The following is a 20,370-nucleotide window of genomic DNA, read 5'->3' on the forward strand; positions in this document are numbered from 1 at the left end:
GTTTTTTTATGGAGGTTTAGGATCCTTATATTCAGAATCTTTCACCAAAAATACGAAGTTTGGTTATCAATGATTTATTATGAAAACTAGGTTTAATAATTACATTCCAGTTATTTATTTTAATTCTTTATTTTTGTCAACTTTCATCCAGGGTGAGGGATTTCATTTAGGGGATGGAATTAAGGGGGGTGTAGATAAGATTGAATTAATTCATGTGGAAATTAAATTTGAAAGAATGATTTAAATTTGTATGAAATATTATTGTAATTCTTATTGTATTGAATGTATTTTTGTATTATCCTATTGTACTGATTATTTGATTCTTTCAATAAAAATTGTTATACATAAGGAAAGACCATTTCAAAGCCCTGGGAATGTCAGTAAGGCTAAGTCCAAAGAAAGTATTATGCAACTTCAACAGGAAGTAGCATCCATTAAGAGCGAATTGGACGAAATAATAAATACTCAGGTGACCCAGTGGAAAGGAGAAATACAAGCACTCCGGCAGGAATGTCTAGATAAGTGCCCTAAGCAAACATCTAAGGAGGAACCTCTTTCTAGTAATCACATGCTTGAGTTGAAAGAGGCCTTAAGTCAGGAGATGGTTGTACAGAGACAGCAACAGGCTGATACTCTGGAAGGCTATCTGACCAAATAAAAAAACAAGTGCAGGAAATAGAGACCAAGGTAGTGGGTGGTCAAGCTCAACACAAAAAAATATTAGAGCAATTGAAGCGAATTCAAACTACGCAGGAACTCTGGGCTGCTGAAGGAGTAGAACCGGGCAGTTTAGCCAAACAGAGCCAGAACAATAAGTCCCAATTAGAACGGCAAGCCTTGCAGTTAGGATCTGTTGAAGACTCTGTGAAACGCGTGGGGGGCAGTGTTACTAACCTACAGGATCAAATCCAAGAACGGGATGAAGAAATAGCCCAGGTCCTTACTGCCATCACAGAAAGGGTAGAGGGTTTAGAAGGGGCAGAAACTTGTAAGGAACAAGAAGCCAAGAACCCTGAGCCCGCTGTGCTTCACTGGCCGGAGGATTTTGAAAATTTGTGCTCAGATCCCCGACCAGAGGAAAGGAGATACCGGAATAGGAGGCACAAATAAAGTAGTCATTCTTTCCCGTATCTCAGAAAACACCTCACATACTTATGCTTATCAAGATAAGCATCGTTTAAGGGTGGGGGTATGTGACCAGGCAGACACGAAGCAGGCCAAGGTCCCAGGTAGTTCAGGAGTAAAAGTAAAAACCCGGAAGACAAATCCCAAGGTCTTTCCGGATCAGGATTCAGATAATTTTTCCTTTGACCACCAGAGGGAGCCTGATATAGCTGGGAATGGGATAGGTGAGCTGTACCCAAGCCACCACCGGGGGAGCCCAAGAACCTCCAGGTACACTGCTGACTCAGCCAGAGTAGGGCGGGGCCCTAGGGTATGTAAGCCAGCAGTGGAGATCAGACAGGCAGGCCGGCTAGGGAGGAAGTAGAGAATGACACGGGGAGCGATCCCCACAGCGAACCGCTGCGTGGCTGCGGTTTGGCTGCGGGTTATGGTGACCTCATTAGCAAATCGCCGCAGACGCGGGGACAAATCCTTTCACCGCCCGCAAAAACGGTGAATAGATTTGTCCCCGCAGGCCAATGAACCGCTATTTACCTGTGTTTCACCTGCACGTTGCCGCATTGACTCCGCCCCCCAATATACTGGCTCCTCATTTGTCAGATCAACCCTTCCTGCCAATAGAACCCGCCCCCCCCCGACGATCGCCGGCAGGAAGGTGCTCAGCCCTTCATGCCGACAGAACCAGCCCTCCCCAACGATCGCGGCAGGAGGGTACCCATCCCCTCCTGCCTACCCCAACCCCCCCCAACGGCCCTCCCGACGATCGCAGCAGGAGGATATCCAACCCCTCCTGCCAGCTCCCCAACAGCCCCCCTATGATCACTGGTAGGAGGGTGCCCAACCCCTCCTGCCGGACCCTCCCCCAACAAACCCCGCCATCCCGAAACACCACCCTTAGTCTTACTTTCCAAGTTGGACCGGACAGCTCCTCGCTCGTCTGGCCAGCAGGCCTGCCTCCGTCCAAATGAGGCGGGCCCGCCCCTCCCCTCCCCTGCCTAACCCACAGGATCCTAGGGCCTGATTGGCCCAAGCACCTAAGGCCCCTCCTATAGCGGGAGTGGCTTTAGGTGCCTAGACCAATCAGGCCCTAGGATCCTGTGGGTTGGGCAGGGTAGGGGTGGGCCCGCCTCATTTGGACGGAGGCAAGCCTGCTGGCCATACGTGTGAGGAGCCGTCCGGTCCAACTTGGAAAGTAAGACTAAGGGGGTTCCGGGGTGGGAGGGTTCGTTGGGGGGGGTCCAGCAGGAGGGGTTGGGTACCCTCCTGCCGGCGATCTTAGGGGAGGCCATTGGGAGGACCGGCAGGAGGGGTTGGGGAGTGTCACATGGGAGAGGGAAAAGATAAAAGCTATTTAGAGAGAGAAAATCTTCCTGCGGCCTCCATTTTTTTTTTTTTAACTTCAGCAAGGCCTACAGATCATAAGCATTACAAACAGGGCCTAATCATCCATAACAATCAATAACACAAGATTAACAGCAAACCTGCTGCGCTGTTACTGCCCTGAGGGTTATATACACTGTCCAGTGACTACCCTTCCCCAGAGCTAAGAGCACCACCACAGGGGTTATTTCAAAGGTCTACCCGTCTGCTCACTCACTTTCCACTGCCCCTCCCACCCCTACTCTGTACCCAGACACTTTACAGTACAGCAATCCTAGCATTAATTGCCTTTTACAAAGGAGCAGAAGGGGTGGAGAGGCTTGCAAGTAAATCAGTCATTTGCCATTGCCCAATCCCATCGTGGCTACCTATATATCACTAAATCTACATTTATACTCTAGGGATTATGGTTATACTGGTAAGTCCGGCTCTCGCTGTGTGCTGCTAGCCGTACGATCCAATGCAGCCGTATCTGGTGATGAGGGGCTTCTTGAGATGATGATGGGGAATTTGGAAAAGGCAGAATAAAGTTTTGAAGGCAGCTAACAAGTTTATTCTTAATGCTTTATTGTTAAGTCCCAAAAATTGGGGGGGGGGGGGACTTCTTTTCCCCATAGCAACCCGATGCACTCCTGTTTTTCCTACTTAATGCACATGTGGACAAGCAGTTCTGATTTCCCCCAAGAATACCTACAAGAATTACTCATCTACTTACCGCGTCTACTTACCATGTAGGCTAACATTGTAAGCATTAAAAGTACATGTCGTGTTTGTTTTTGTATAGTTATTAACTAATATTTAACTAAGTTTTAAAGTTTTAAAGAATGTTTCCTTTATACGTAAATAAAGAAAAGTATTTAAAATCGTACCCGTTTGAGGCTTTTATATATGCAGCGGTGACGGTGATGGGGCGGTGAATGGGGTTGCAGTGGCGGTGACGGGGCGGTGAATGGGGTGGCAGTGGCGGGGCGGTGAAGGGAATGGCGGTGACGGGGCTGTGCAGAGGATGGTGAGACGGGGACGGGGCGGTGACGGGGACCAATTTTTTCACCGTGTCATTCTCTAGGAGGAAGTTCAAGCCTTGCCTCCCTGAGGAGTTCCCTGGGACAAGCAGGAGCAATAGACCCATGTCCATGGAGCTAACAGAGGCTGGAGAAGCTGAGGATTTGTCTTTACTGGATGTGGAGCCCATGGACTATCAAAAAAGTTGTGCAGTGTGTGAAACTGATTGTCCTGAGCCCATGCAGGTGGATCTCATCTCAAGCTACAAAGAGTGAGTGCTTTGAATTGTTTGCCTGTTTGAACTATTTTCTTACAAACCTCATTTGTGAGACTGATTTGTGAATTTCTGATTGAGTTCAGTCCAGTCCTGCAGGGTGACTCCATTTCGGGTCACACGCTGGTGTAATTCATCTAAGTAACCTGTTGGAGCGCTGTGGTGTCCCGCTTGGGCCACAGTGCTGGTTACACTGTTCACATCCTAGCGAGAGAGCAGCACTTTATAGACCCAGCCGAGAGAGAAAGGAATAGGGAACTTAAAGGTGTAATGGGTTGACAGACCTGAAGCAGTTTGCAGTGGCTCAGAACTAATTCAGCTCCCTCCAAATTGTGGCCACAAGTATTTAGAAGATGCCAAAGAGTGCCCTTTATTGGGGAAGAAGGAGAATGGGGCAGTGATATGGAGGGAGGGTGGGGAGGGATCTGGCACCACCCAGATGTATCCCCTAAAGTAGGCACTGCTTAGGGTAAACATCCCCAGCTTCACTGAACTGAGAAATTCAAAAGAGCAGCAAAGAAGCCAAGAAGACCAGGAGCCTGTGAGAGACCATCCATCCACCTGCTGGGAGACAGAGAATACTGGCTTACCATCCTATATATGAGAGAGCTCAGCTTTTGTGTCCTCTACCTCTGCCTGCTGATGGATAATCATAACCCACTTGTCTCTGGATTCATCTGCTGCTGATGAGGAATGTTACAAGATAAAAACTTCCACCTAAAATTCAGAAAAAAATTGCATTTGTATTGGAAACAGCTAGGCAAGTGGGTTATTTCACAGCCAAAGAACTGGATTTTTAAAAAATGTTTCCCATTCAAGAATCCCTGTTATAGGTTACCTAAGATTCACAAATTGCTTACCTCTCCTTCTAATAGACTGATTGTTTCATCAATCAGATCTCCATTACAACTTCTCTCTATATTTATTGACAAGTTCCTTAGACCATTTGTCTCTCAGATACCTTCTTACACGTGATTCTACCCTTATCATCAAGATTTTAGAGGAGTTAAATATATAAAGGAGAAATCACATCGATGACAATAGACAACCCCCCAGATTCTAAAATGGTGCAATTTGTACTTGTAATTTAATTAATGGGCCAGTTAGTGTGCTATTATTGGAATTAATTGAGAACAATTTGGATTTGCAAACACATTCTTTAGTGTGTTAATGGAAAGGGGGCATGGGCGAGTCAGGGTGTTCACTAAAGATGCACACAGTATTATAGAAATTTGGAGATCTACACCTAATTTATGTGTGAGAATTTACATCAGATTTCAGTTGGTCTATATACTCACTCCCAAAGTAGGGTACAGATCTTAGTGCTACAAGCCATTCTATAAACAGAGCACAGCTTGGAGGACTGTTTATAGAATAGCATTCAGTGCTTATTCTTTTTGGCACCCAAATTTGGCCACCATTTACTGTATCTAGTCTAGAATCTATATACACAAATATTCCTCAGATGGAAGCCATTGAGATTAATTGAAACATGTTACAACTGAGAGAACTTCATATCAGAGTGCTAACAGGTTTTGGTAGAATGTGCTACCATTGTCTTACAAGAAAATGTTTTCTGCTTTGAAGTAACATACTAAACAGCAGATTAACAAGACTGAATTTATATATGATTGATTTTGAAAATAAATTTTCTTGAACATGAATACAAACTAGTCCCCATACTGTATAGCTTTGTGGCATAAGTAGATACATACATGAGAGCTTTGTGATATGGCATGGCAGCAAGGAAGAACTTGTAGCTTTTAGTAAACGGCTCAATAAAAGAGATTGGCAAAAGTATTACCATTGCCAACCATGAATATAAAATATCGGCTTATGCCGATGATGTGTCACTCTACCTAACTGATCCCAAGGCCTCGCTGACATCACTGGTTTGGCTTATTACATTACATTACATTAGTGATTTCTATTCCGCTTGTACCTTGCGGTTCTAAGCGGATTACATTAGAAGATAGCTGGTCATTTCCAGGCGATAACAATACAATACAATACTTTACATTACTTTACATACCTTACTTTACATAACTTTACATACATTACTTTACGTAGATTTACATAACTTTACATTGCATTACTTTACAATACCTTGCATTACTTAAGTGACTTTACATTACATTACATTACTTTAAATAGCATTACATTACATTACAGAAAGCTAGATTCCATTTACATATAGAGGTATCGGATGTTTTGAGATATTTAGTGGTTACAATGTTTCCGGGTATATATTGAGGAGTCGTCATAGAGACTTGATTAGATGTCGCCTGAAAGGGAGGAATTGTGAGGAAAGTGCAGTTGGGATAGGAAAAGGGGGGAGATTAGGTTGTTGGGATGTGTTTTTTGAATAGTATGGTTTTGATATCTTTTCGGAACGCTTTAAAGTCAGTCCTCAGAAACACCACCTCGGGCTTGATTAAATTATAGGCTCTCACAAGTGAAATTATTGAAGGTGAGGTGCTAAAGATAAATTTATTAGTAAACCTCTCAAACAAAGCATAAACAAAGGCAATATCCCGGCTTACAATAGTGCTGGTTTGCAGTAAAAGCAGGATCCCAGGTCCAAAACAAATTCTCTCAGGTGCGAAACTTCCCTCTGTGCTATGCTGGAAAATGGAAAGAGAAGCCTTGCTTCTTAATGGTGATGCGATGACATCACCTGGGAGTCGGATATTATGGATGGTTGAATTAGCGAAAGTTGGATAAAGAAATCCTAGTAACTGCTCTCTTGACATTCTCTGGGCATCACCCAACGTATGTGCTATCAGGGCTGGCCCAGGGATATCAGGCATGTTAGGCAAACCTTCAAGTACAGTGTTCTCCCCAGAAATTTTTTCCAGCCGGGTGGCATGAAAAAGTAGCCGGGTGGGATGGGACAGGGAAATTTGGTGGTGGGGAAAATTAAATTTGTACTATTTTTATTAAATTATCATTAATTATTTTCCAACCTTTTTTAAGGTTCAACACTTGTGCCAGAATATTTTTATTAAATTTAAAAAGTATCCAATTCAGGATCCTGCAATCCTAACAAAAATTTTAAATAACAATTGTTATGACATAAACCAAGCACCACAAGTATTGTCGTTGTCAGGAAGAAAAGTGAAAATAATGAAAAAAAAATATGGGAAACCTAATGAAGAAAAAGAAAAAAATATTCCTCGTCATCAACAGCAGATGAATCCAGAAACTAGTAGGATTACAATAAGTTTCAGCTTTGAAGGTATACCTGGGCCCTCCCAGAGTCCCTACCTCACCCTCTTCAAGTTAACACCTGGAAACCTCCCAGGTCCCTTACTCTACTAGATGTGGTGCCTTCTGGACTACAGGGGTTCCTCACAGCTCCTGGATTCTATGGTGGATTTTGAAAGATATTTCTGTGGCTTAGGCCTCAGAGGAGAAATGTTCCTGTGGCTTAGGCCTTAGTGGAGGAGAAATGTTTCTGTGTCTTTAGGCCTCAGTGGAGAAATATTCCTATGGCTTTAGGCCTCAGTGGAAGAGAAATGTTTCTGTGTCTTTAGGCCTCAGTGGAGGAGAAATGTTCCTGTGGTTTTAGGCCTCAGTGGAGGAGAAATGTTCCTGTGGCTTTAGGCCTCAGTGGGGGAGAAAGGTTCCTGCGGCTTTAGGCATCAGTTGAGCTGCGGGATGGGGGCTGTACAGTGCCATTTTGGGGAGCAACACCTGGCTCTCAGGTCCCTTCCCCCCTCCCCCCTTGAAGAACCTGGCTACCTAAGTTCCATAAGCTCACTTGTTCTGTGGGCGCGGGGCTATAGAAGTCACCATTCTCTTTGGAGAGGTGACGATGGAAGGAGTTTGTTACTACTTTGTCGCGTAGGACAGCCGAGGCTGCTTCAGCCGTAGTCGCGCACGGGCAGCAACAGGCCCTGAGGGCAGTCAGCCAAGGCCCTTCCCTCCCGCCACGAAAGAGGGGGGTGTCACTGCAGTTGCTGGTGCCACCGCTGTCAGTCTTTCTCCTCTTGGAGGAGAGATACCACCTCCGGCAGTGATTCCTTTGCCCTCACTATTCAGCAGGCCCTAGTTGAGGTTGGCCTTGGCTGGGGCGCCATTTCACTGGCAGCCTAGTGTACCTTGTTTAATCCCGGCCGGCTGACAGCTAGGGCTAGGCTAGTTGTGGGCTAGCTGCAGCTCTTTCTCTCTGGATCAGTTTTTTTCTTTCCACTCCTTCTGGGTCATTCATGTGGAGGAGTGGGCTAAAAGTTGGATCAGATATCTCAGTGTCTGATGTTGTTGCTGTATCTATTTGGGGGCTCTGGGAAAGACACTTGTCACTTCGGGGCCCAGGTACAGTTTTGTTGTATTGCTTCTCCTCTGGCATTCTTCTTGACTTTGGTCAACAGTTTGCCTCCTGAGGGAGCTGTATAGATTTGTGCTTCAGAGGCCTTCAGTTAGAGGAGGAGTCTTCCCTTGTCCCGTTTCCAGGCTTGATGCCCTAGACCAGTGGTTCTTAACCTGGGTTCGACCGAACCCCAGGGGTTCGGTGAGTCAGTCTCGCGGGTTCAGTGGAGGTCAAAACACACCTCCGACTAATATAGCGCTTCGGTCACGTTCAATCATCTATCAGTTATTCAGTGATTTTGATCAAGACTGATCGTGTACTCGGTTTCTTGATCTATCAATCTGTAACTAACGCCTTATATACATCAATCAATTCCTGATCAAAATTTGTGATTTAACTGATTGAACATGACCGAAGCGCTTATGATTCGTGATGATACGCCCCGCTTGTCTATAATTGGCTGCAGGTGATCACGCAACATCGCTTGGCCTATCTGTGCTGCAGGGGATTTGATGCGCACAGTAGTCGAATTGTAACTGTTGTGATGATACGTCGTGTGATACCTATCTTAATATTTTAATCCCTTACTAACTATGTCGAGCAAAATACGAAAGTGGTCGGACGAATATGTACAATATGGATTCACATGTATAACGGAACGTGATGGGAGTCAGCATCCTAATTGCATGATTTGCAATGCCAAGTTGAGTAATTCTAGTCTAGCTCCGACAAAACTAAGGGAATACTTCCTTAAGCTGCATGGAGATGGAAAATACAAGAACACAATGCTTGCTGAATTCAAGGTGAAGAGAGCAAGATTCGATGAAAAGGCTACTCTGCCTGTTCTCGGCTTTGTACCCATCAACAAACCGATCCTCACAGCATCATACGAAGTTGCTTACCTGATCGTAAAGCAGGGCAAACCACACACCATTGGTGAAACACTCATAAAACCAGCTATGTTGAAGATGGCGAATATAATGCTGGGAAAAGCGGCTGAAGTTCAGTTATCTGAAATTCCTCTTTCAAATGACATCATCAGCAACAGAATAGAGGACATGAGCAAAGACATCTTGGCTCAAGTAGTTGCAGATCTGATTTCAAGCCCCGCAAAATTCAGCCTTCAACTCGACGAGACCACAGACGTTTCCAATCTAAGCCAGCTTGCAGTATTCATGCGCTATGTGAAAGAAGACGTGATAAAAGGAAGATTTTTTATTTTGTAAGCCTCTTACAACAACAACTAAGACAACTGATGTGAAGAAACTTGTGGATGACTTCTTCAAAGACAACAATCTTTCGTGGGATATGGTTTCTGCAGTTTGTTCGGACGGAGCTCCAACCATGCTCGGAAGAAAGTCCGGTTTTGGTGCGCTAGTGAATGCTGATGCACCACACATCATTGTTACGCATTGCATTCTGCACAGGCATGCGTTGGCAACAAAAACCTTGCCTCCAAAACTGGCAGAAGTTTTAAAAATTGTTGTGGAATGCGTGAACTATGTGCAAAATAATGCTCTGAAGCACCGCATCTTCAAGGAGCTGTGTAAAGAAATGGGATCTGAATTTGAGGTACTTCTGTACCATTCTAACGTTCGGTGGTTATCCCGGGGACAGGTGCTGAATCGTGTTTTTGCCATGCGTGTGGAATTAGCTCTGTTTTTGCAAGAGCAGCAACATTGTCATGCAGATTGCTTCAAAAATTCTGAGTTCATTCTCATTTTAGCGTACATGGCTGATATCTTTGCAGCTCTCAATCATCTCAATAAGCAGATGCAGGGTGGTGAAGTCAACATCATCGAAGCAGAAGAAAACCTGAAAGCTTTTCAAAAAAAGCTACCATTATGGAAATGACGAACAGAAAAGGATAACTTTGCAAACTTTCCCCTGCTAGACAACTGTGTAAGTAAGATCGAAGATGTATCTCGGAGACATTTCTGTACCCGCGGAACTGAAGCAAACTATTGCCACGCACTTAGATGAGCTTGCAAAGTCTCTCGACGGATACTTCCCTACAAGAGAGTCATATCTAGCATGGGTGAGACAGCCGTTCACGTTTAGTGTTGAGACAACAGATGTCAATGATGAATACCTCGATGAAATCATTGAAATTCAGCAGAGCCAGGTTCAACAGCAACTCTTCAGAACAACAACGCTCTCAACGTTTTGGTGTCAACAATTGGTAACGTACCCTGTTATTGCTAAGAAAGCTCTGGAAATTTTCATACCGTTTGTTACAACATATCTTTGCGAGCAATCCTTTTCGAGGATGCTGGACATAAAAACGAAGAAAAGGAACAGACTTTGTTGCGAAAATGACATGAGAGTGGCACTTGCCAAGGTAAAGCCGCGCATTTCTGAACTGGTCTCTGAGAGGCAACAGCAGAAGTCACACTGATTTGCAGTAAATTTCATTATTATGTTATTATTATTCGAAATATAGGAGAACTTTTTTGTTTTCAAAGTTGATATTATTTTTTCCCTCACTGTATACCTATGTTTTGAATTTGTAAAAATCATATTTTATTTTTCCAATAAAGAAGGGTTCGGTGAAAACGCATATGAAACTGGTGGGGTTCAGTACCTCCAACAAGGTTAAGAACCACTGCCCTAGACCCTTGCGAGGAAAAGGTCTGGTCTGCGGTGATGCTCATGGGTTTTGACATCAGCTAAGGACCATTGCCAGGCATGATGGTTCCATTCCACAGGAGGATATTTGGGGCCTGTCGGATATGATGGGAGGCTGCTTTGCACTCATTCTATTTGTGGGATGTAGCTATGTTTTCCACAGCATGGTGCTCTCAGGCAAGGATGGCTCCTTTTCACATAGGCTAGGAAGGGTAGCCTCTGTATGATCGTGGATAACATACTCTCTGGAATGTAGAATCTCCTTGGACACGTGCTATAGGGCAGGATTTTGGGGCGAGGGATTTCCCGTACTCTTCTTTATTTCCCTCCCTACGTTTGGACTGCTTTGATACATCTCACTAGTCTCTGGATTCATCTGCTATGACTAAAGGAAAGAAAATTATCAGGTAAGGACATAATTTTACCTTCAAAGCCAACTTGCATATGCAGAAGGTGTCTTCAGTTAAATATTTATTCTTCTTTTTTTCCTAGAGGCCCAGTTGTCTGCAGCTTTCCCATAATCAAAGTCCTCAGGATCTGGGCCCTCCAAGGAGATCAGCATGAGATTATTTAGCGTGCTTTGATTCATGCGATTTCTCAAACATGACTTGATCCTTTTAAGGGCAGAAAACCCCCTTTCACATTCAGCTGTGCTCACTGGGATCACTAGCCCAATATGAGTTAGTTTGGCTAAATTTGGAAACGATTCTTTGAGCTCTGATGTTGTTGCCATTTTTAGTAAAATTTGTTTTGGATTGAAGTCTTTGTATGATTGACTTCTGATCATTTTTGATGCAACTGTCCATTCTTGCCCGCTACTTTCATATTTTAAAATTGGAGGGCTACCCTTTTTGGAGTAATGCGCAAAATGAATTTCAGCAGACTCACTTGAATCGTGAGTTTCTGCATTGAAAACTTTTGAAAAGCTGGAAATAATTGGCATGTCAGGGAATCTTGCATCTAGGTGGTTGACAACTGTCTCTGTATTTATCATATATTGCAATTTTGAATGCCATTACATCACTCTGTGTATAGACAATGCGGAGATCTGACCATTCTTCTGCCAGACAAAGATGAAGGCTTTGAAAATATCTCCCAGGAGTGTCTTTCAACTGCATGATGGACAATTTTGTGGCGAGCAAAATTGGCTCAATTTCGGTAACTTATCTAAGCCAAGCCTTAGATAAGTTGGACAACAAAGGTAATACATCTGAAAGCATCATCAGAGAGGAAACAAAATTGTACATTTTAATACATCTGCTTAATCCTTCAGCTGTGATGTCATTTCGTTCAGTGGCCTCTCTTTCCAGCGCAGCTATGACACTCATCATGCACTGTCGTAGTGACTGTACTGCAGAGGCATGAGACAGCCATCTAGTGTCACTGGCCATTTTCAGCTTAATCTGGGGAATGTTTAGAATATTTTGCATTTCTGTTAAACCAGCCATCCTAACTGAAGAATTTTGGAAGAAATAGAACAGCTGCCTTAAGATGTCATTCAGTTTTGTTAAATAAGGTATGGCAGCTGCTGATTGGGCACTTGCAAGGGCCAATCGATGGTTTACACAGTGGCAGTTGACCAAGAGTCCAGATGTTTTATCTTTAAGCAGTTTCCCAATCATAACAGCTGCTCCATCTGACCCTAGTCCAACCAGATTAGCAGTTTTCAAGCCTAGTATGTCCATAGTCTCACTCAGTGTGTTGGTTATAGTGTCCGCTTTGCCATCACTCAGATTGCGGGTTGATACAAAACTAATTTTGACCTGTTTAGTGACCTGGCAAACATATTTAATGTAAATAATTAATTGTTTTACAACTGAGATGTCTGTGGTTTCATCACACAGAATACAGAAAAAATTTTCAGCATGCATATTTTTCAGTATGTTAGACTTTATTTCTGATGCTAAGACATCCAGCAGCTCTTGCATTATTCTTTCTGAGGTATAATGTGCATTTTTACCAACATTGAGATGTTGTAAAAAGGAACAACCCATTTCTTTACAGTGTTCCAACAGCTTTTCAAACAACGTTTTATATGGTAACTCATTTTTTGCCAACCAATACATGGATCTTAAAGCTCCCACAAAGTCATCTATCTGTAAGTTATTTAACATAGAGACAGATCTTTCAATTTGACCGATTCCAGTTTGCTCTAGTACACGCTTTCCTAAAAGATCAGAAGACTCAATGTGTGTTTTACTTTTTTCATGATCCAGCAAGCTTTCTTTTCGAATTCTTGTGCATGGCACATTTACCCAAGGTAACTCCCTCCTTGGGAGGTGTTTGTTTGAATATTTCATGCACAATGAGCACCACATACCATTTTCTTTGACCATTAGCCAATCAAACTCTTTAAACCATTGTTTGTTTATGCCAGATAAGCGGAGTGTGTGCTGAAAAGATTTCCCCTGATGGATCAGCCTCTGCAATGTCTTTGTCTGAAATTGTCACATCAGCAGTTGACGCTGCACCTTCATTGGTTTGTGGCGTCTCTTTTCTGAAATAACTGAGCAGTGTTGTTTTCTGAACACTTTTTTTACTCATGTTGGTAAAATGAAAAGTACCTATGAATAAGACTTTTGAGTGGTAACGTGGGAGCCTATTGGATATTCAGTGCACACTTACACTACGGCAGGGCAAGATATGAACAAAAAAAGGAATGGCAGATGTGTCACTTTAACAGGAACCAGTGAGTGCTACAAGGATTTTTATTTTTTGCTCGTCTGGGCTTAACCTGCCCCAAACACTCTGTGATGAAAGAAGAGGGAAAGGCACAGCCAAGTCTGGCCCTGGACTCTTTCCCTCCCCCCTTTCTGAAGGACCTACTGCTATTAAATATTTCTATAGCATTCTCAGATGTATGCAGCTCTGCACAGAGTCACAAAGAGGGAAAAGCACAGCCAAGTCTGGCCCTAGACTCTTTTCTTCCCCCCCTTTCTGGAGGACCTACTGCTATTAAATATTTCTATAGGTCTACCAGACAACCAGGCTGCACAGAGTTAAAAGTAAGAAAATAATCTCTGCTTGAAAGAGCTTACAACTTTTTTTTTCTCTCCAAAAATACCCTGCTGAAAGCACAGAGTTAGAACCATCAACCTAACCTGCCCAAAACTTTCTGCCTGGTCACTCAGCACAGCGGGAAACAAAAGTTCCGTCGTTGAAGGGGCGGACCTTTGGAGCGTGGGCGAAAATGTTTTAATAGGTCGATGTTAAAACACTATGCAAATTACCCTTCCCTGCTCACGGTGAAGGAGTAGGGGCGGGGAAGGGGTGATTTGCATAGCGTGCTAAGGCGTTGGACCAATCGAAATACAACCCCTTGGCACGCTATGCAAATTACCCCTTCCCCGCCCGTACTCCACCGTGAGCAGTGGCGTGATTCATGGAAAATCCTTTGGTCGCTAATGCTGGTTCTTCTGCTCATGCTCAGTTAGACCTGATCTGAGCATGTGCGGAAGAACAGGCATTATCCGAAGTTTGCGTGCTGAATTAAATGCTGCTGAAGTTGTGGTTCAGGTAGGAAAGGTCTGTTCACCTTCAAGTACGGGGTGCAGGCAAACCGGAAGAAGCAGGCGCTTGACAATTCATGCGCGAACCACCGCCGAGTCGCGAGTCCGATGTCGGATCCCGGAACCGGTCCGGCGCGGTCTCTGCAGCTGCAAAATGGCAGCCGGGCGCTCACTTAAAGTAGCTGGGCGATGCACCCGGCTGGAACACGCTAGGGAGAACACTGCAGGCCCATGATTGCCCACCCCTGCTACATTTCATGGTGCCCTAAGCAGATGCCTAATCTATCTAATGTTTACAAATCTTCACCAAACCATATATGGTTCACCAAGGATTAGAGAAAATTAGTCTACAAATTTATATCCATTAAAGCAGTCCATAAAATAAAATTTTTATATAATTTTTATTGGATCCTCAGATGGCTATCAGGGTGTATAATTCCTGTTTCAATTAGCCCAGTTCTTCATCAATCTATTTTATATAAATCACTTATTTCATCTAAATGTATTTGAAAGTTAATCACCCCTCCTATCATGAATTCACATTTCACGTTCTGCTTCAGGGTCGAGGTGCATCAAAATAAATGCTTTATCTATTCAGCAACTCGGCATTATGTGCAATATGGATATAAGATCTCCCCCCCCCCCCCCTCCAAAAAAACCCCCCAATAAACCCAACCCCAGAGAAGGGGCATTTTGAAAAGACGTGCAAAAAATGGCAGGCTATAATAAATAAATGAAGTATACAAAATAAGTTGTAGGATTAAGCTCAAAATGGCCTGCAAAAAAAAAAAAAAAAGGGAACAAGTTCTGTTTAAGAATATATCTCATATGCCTGAAAGAGACCAGTTAACCAATTCAGCTTCTTCTTGTTTTTACTAGTAGTGGGAGAAAGCGAAGTTGTGGTAGTGTAACTAAAAATTTGACATTACTAGAGCTCCTTCATGGCACATACCATACAAATGTTTCTTGTATGGGTCCCCAGGAATGGAATTGAGTACTGTATATACAACAGCAAGGAAGTTTATATACCTTTAAGAGGTTATTGAAAAGACATTTGTTCTGTAAAATGAAATATGGGGACTGAGTTTATTATGATGGCATAAGCGCTGACCGCTGATTTATTGGTGTTTTAACCATGTGTGGTGTGTGTACTGTATATGTGTTTTAAATGCTGTGTATGTTCTTTCTGTAAACCACTCTGTAAAAAGCAGATTATAAATTAATAAACAAATATTGGAAACATACATCCCTTTTATAAAACTGTGGCGTGATTTTTAGCACTGGCTGCGGCGGTAACAGCTCCAAAGCTCATAGGAATTCTGAGTGTCAGAGCTGTTACCACTGTGGCCGGTGCTAAAAACCATGCTACAGTTTTGTAAAAGGGGGGGAAAAATGTGGGCATTGTGGTATAAACTAAGGGCTCCTTTTACTTAGGTGCGCTAGCGTTTTTAGCGCACGCACTGGATTAGCATGCGCTATAGCACGTGCTACCCAAAAAACTACCACCTGCTCAAGAGGAGGCGGTAGCGGCTAGCACGCACGGCATTTTAGCTATTCCGCGTGTTAAGGCCCTAACGCACCTTTGTAAAAGGAGCCCTAAGTGCATTGACATGTGGTAACTGCACACTGTTGCTGGTATACAGTCATGTGAAAAAATTAGGACATTCCATGAAATATTCAGTTCTTTCTTATCACCTTTGTTGCTTGCTGTGATTTTGGCTGCATTATCAATAAAAATTATTTAAAAAAAGAAGAAATGTTCACATATTGATATCAAATCTTTTTTTAATTTATCTCTGGAAAATAAAGTGATATAATTGTAGGTAAACAACAAAACTTTTCCTTGATTTATTCTTGAAACAAAAGATATCCACAAAAATATGTATCCTAACTGAGGAATAAATTAGGACACACTACACCCTAATAGCTAGTGTTACCCCCTTTGGCTGAAATAACTGCAGTGAGATGCTTCTTGTAGCTATCTACCAGTCTCTGACATTGATCTGAGGAAAGTTTGGCCTACTCCTCAATGCAGAATTCTTTCAGCTGTGAGATGTTTGAGGGGTTTCTTGCATATACAGCCCATTTCAAATCACCCTACAGTATCTCAATGGGATTAAGATCAGGGCTCTGACTTGGCCACTCCAGGTCTCTCCATTTCTTAGTTTTCAGCCAGTCCTTGGTGGATTTACTGGTATGTTTTGGGTCATTGTTGTATGGCAGGATCCAGTTCCGCTTCCTGTTTAATTTTCTTACAGATGGTCTCACTTGTTCCTCAAGCACCTTCTGATACATGGTAGAATTCATGGTGGATTCTCTGATGGTGAGCTGGCCAGGTGCTGCTGCAGCAAAGCATCCCCAAACCATGACACTTCCACCTCCATGCTTCACAGTTGGCATGAGGTTCTTTTCCTGGAATGCTGTATTTGGTGTACGCCAAACATGTCCTCTTTTCTGAAGTCCAGATAATTCAATTTTAGACTCTTTTGTCCATAGAACACTATTCCAGAAGTCTTGATGTTTGTCTAAGTTTTCTCTGGCAAACTTCAGTCTGTCCTTGATGTTTCTCTTAGAGAGCAAAGGTTTCCTCCTTGCACACCTCCCATGCAGTCTCTTTCTGATTGTAGAGGCATGAACTTTCACATCAACAGTAGCAAGAGCCTACTGTAGGTCCAGTGATGACATTTTTGGGTTTTTGGACACTTCTTTTAGCATCTTGTGTGCTCTGGGGATCAACTTGCTTGGACGGCCATACCTGGGCATGTTGGCAGTTGTTTGGAAAGTCTTCCTCTTGTACACTATTTTCTGGACTGTGGAATGGCTAATGTCAAATTCTTTTGAGATCTTTTTAAATTCCTTACCGGACTTATAAGCTGCTATAATCTTCTTTCTGAGGGCCTCAGATAGCTCTTTTGATCTCACCATGGTGTTCACTCTCACTGCAGCAGTCATGAACACACCAAACTAAATATCTGATGTTTAAGTAGGGCAAACCTCCTTCAAAATGCTGAGTAATGATATTCTAATCATGTGCACCTGATGTGATACACCTGCGTGTGATTTGAGCCACTTTAAAATGGGAGTGTATGTGGGGTATCCTTCCTAATTTATTCCTCAGAATACACATTTTTGTGGATATCTTTTGTTTCATGAGTAAATCAAGGAAAGTTTTTGTTGTTTACCTGCAATTACATCACTTTCCTTTCCAGAGATAAATAAAAAAAGATTTGACATCCAAATTTCTCTTAGCGAAGGTCTTAAATCTAAAAACCTGCTTCTTCCTCTCTGCTGCGGATTTTGCAAAATCCGGAACAATATGGATCCTGGCATCTTGGCACCACCGGTTTTGATTCTCCTTTGCTAGCCGAATGATCTCTAGGGTATGCTGATATCTTAAAAGTTTAAAAATTAGACGTAAAGACCACAGTAGACTTAATTTTAATTTCTGGTGGAATTCATTGTGTCACTTATATAGAATGGAAAGATCACTGGCGGTACAGAATGGAAATTATAAAAATTTTATAAAAATATGGGAGCCATTAACATCTTTTTGTCATGATTAAATGCCATTTTTCTATTAATTATACACCACTTAGTGTTGGGAGGGGGGAGGGTTTCTATTGGAGGTTTTGTGATCTTACATTTAATAATGGGCTTTTAGGGAGGGTGGGGGGAGGGTTGCTTTTATGTTTATAAAGTACAGTGGAACCTTGGTTTACGAGCATAATTCGTTCCAGAAGCATGCTTGTAAACCAAATTGCTCGTATATCAAAGCAAGTTTCCCCATAGGAAGTAAGGGAAACTGCTTTGATTGGTTCCACCTCCTCCCCCCCCCCACCTGAGGCTACCGGCGCCGCTCCATTCTCCCCCCCTTGAGGAATCCGACGCTGTTCCAAACCCCTCCCTGTGATCCGGCTTCCCCCCCCTGCGAACCGGCATCCTCCCCCCACTCGCGTTGCCCCCCCTCCACCGCGATCCTACTTCCCCCCCCCCCCGAGCACGTCAATAACACTTCCTTTACCCGACTTGGCACCAGTGCCGGTGCCCGAAGATCCTCTCTCTTCTGGCGCAGCCTGTGCTGGGCGGTGCGTTGGAGATCCTCCCTCTTCTGGGCTAGGCTGGACTGGCTTTGAGCATTTGCGCATGCTCAAAGCCTTCTGGTCTTGCTCTCTCCGAGATTGAGAGCGAGACCAGAAGGCTTTGAGCATGCGCAAATGCTAAAAGCCAGTGACCAGAAGAGGGAGGATCTCCGACGCACCGCTCAGCCCAGGCCGCGCCAGAAGAGGGAGGATCTTCGGGCACCAGCACTGGTGCCAAGACAGGGTAAAGTTAGTGTCATTGACATGCTCGGGGGGGGGGGAAGTAGGATCGCGGTGGAGGGGGGGCAATTCGAGCAGGAGGGGATGCCAGATCGCTGGGGGGTATGCTGGATCACGGGGGGGGGGCGCTCGTACAGCGAGGCAAGCTCGGTTCACGAGGCACCAAGTTTGCAAATATTTTGCTCGTCTTGCAAAACACTCGCAAACCGGTGCACTCGTAAACCGAAGTACCACTGTATATTGATAAGATGTTCAAGTGGTCTGTTTAATATTGTTATTATGAATTTTGTACACTTGATGAAAGCTTAATAAAGAATTTAAAAAATAAAAGATTTGACATCGATATTTCATGGAGTGTCCTAATTTTTTCACATGACTTGTAGCTAGTGAAGATGCATTTCTTGACACCTGAATAAGAAGCAGGAAGTGCATTTGCACGATAAGAGTTTCTGTGTAGCAACTCTCTGGGAACATGCTAGAAACACCTCCAATAGGTAGCACCAAGACTTTATTGTACCTGCACCATAATTTGGGCATGTTCCACTTGCTAAGTGTAAAACTTTACTACACTTAGTAAATAATAAGTGAAAGCATAAACAGGTAGTTTTACCTCATCACAGCTCTTTTGGGTGTCCAGCTTGTTTAGACCTGGCTCATAAGAACATAAGAATAGCCTTACTGGGTCAGAACAAAGGTCTATCTAGCCCATTCTCACAGTGGCCAATCCAGGTCACTAGTATGTGGCCAAAAACCAAAGGGTAGCAACATTCCATGTAACCGATCCAGAGCAAGCAGTGGCTTGCCCCATGTCTTTCTCAATAACAGACTATTGCCTTTTCCTCCAGGAAATTGTCCAAACCTTTCTTAAAAGCAGCTACGCCAGGGTGTCAAAGTCCCTCTTCGAGGGCCACAATCCAGTCGGGTTTCAGGATTTCCCCAATGAATATGCATGAGATCTATTAGCATAAAATGAAAGCAGTACATTCTAGATCTCATGCATATTCATTGGGGAAATCCTGAAAACCTGGCTGGATTGCGGCCCTCTGGAGGGACTTTGACACCCCTGAGCTATGCTATCCACTCTTACCACAACATCTGGCAATGCGTTCCTCTAGCTCCTGTTGGGATGCAGCATAATGAATGTTTGTTTAGAGCAGTGGTTCCCAACCCTGTCCTGGAGGAACACCAGGCCAATTGGGTTTTCAGGCTAGCCCTAATGAATATGCATGAAGCAAATTTGCATGCCTATCACTTCCATCATATGCAAATCTCTCTCATGCATATTCATTAGGGCTAGCCTGAAAACCCGATTGGCCTGGTGTTCCTCCAGGACAGGGTTGGGAATCACTGGTTTAGAGGTACCTATGGTTTTAACTACTCGTATTAATTTGTCTTTTCCCCTTTCACTTGAGCATAACCATTGCAGTTAAGACTCTTTCTACAGACTAGGATTCCCTCCAGAGCTTAGTCTATCGGTACTCTATGTTTGACCATTATATGTAATTGTTGCAGTGAATACTGTCTCTGTAACATCCATGGCGGGCCTAAGAAACAAAAGTTGGGATCATAAATCTAAGCCAGTTCAGATCAAGGCCACTTCGCATTGTTTTCTGAAACTCAAGAGGTTCAGTCTATGTTATTTTACATATGTTATTTTAAATGTGTTCCAACAATATGAGCCTGAAAGCAATACAGCAGATGGGGTTCTATCTATAAAAATAATCTTTCATTTCAGTTAAATGACTGTAAGAATTTGCTGAAGATTAAATAAGACTGCTTGTGAGTATAGTATTAATGTTAACCAAATATGAATTATAGCAG

The 20,370-nt window shown here is 43.4% G+C and overlaps 2 protein-coding genes across 10 annotated transcripts in view; one reads left to right on the forward strand and one right to left on the reverse strand.

Annotated features, from left to right (window-relative positions):
- LOC117357501 (uncharacterized protein PFB0145c-like) overlaps positions 1–13,893 on the reverse strand; it is a 122,571-nt gene extending 108,678 nt beyond the window's left edge. For 3 of the 5 annotated variants that reach the window (XM_033938212.1, XM_033938211.1, XM_033938205.1), the window contains exons 1-2: positions 13,823–13,893; positions 4,372–4,498 (exon numbers count right to left, since the gene is read on the reverse strand). The gene's annotated coding sequence lies outside the window, so the exon portion shown is untranslated. Of the gene's footprint in view, positions 1–4,371; positions 4,499–13,759; positions 13,775–13,822 lie in introns of those variants that run through there. The other 2 variants (XM_033938208.1, XM_033938207.1) reach the window with 2 other exon arrangements.
- Positions 13,894–14,066: 173 nt separating this feature from the next.
- Positions 14,067–20,370, forward strand: part of KIAA1841 (KIAA1841 ortholog) — a 148,567-nt gene continuing 142,263 nt past the window's right edge. For 3 of the 5 annotated variants that reach the window (XR_004538813.1, XM_033938201.1, XM_033938204.1), the window contains exon 1: positions 14,067–14,246. Coding sequence is in view for 4 of the 5 variants with exons in the window: in XM_033938201.1 (XP_033794092.1) it covers positions 14,169–14,246 (78 nt within the window). In the remaining variant the exon portion in view is untranslated. The remainder of the gene's footprint in view (positions 14,247–20,370) is intronic. The other 2 variants (XM_033938200.1, XM_033938202.1) reach the window with 2 other exon arrangements.

This window comes from Geotrypetes seraphini, chromosome 3 (assembly GCF_902459505.1).
Source record: "Geotrypetes seraphini chromosome 3, aGeoSer1.1, whole genome shotgun sequence".
Classification (NCBI taxonomy): domain Eukaryota; kingdom Metazoa; phylum Chordata; class Amphibia; order Gymnophiona; family Dermophiidae; genus Geotrypetes; species Geotrypetes seraphini.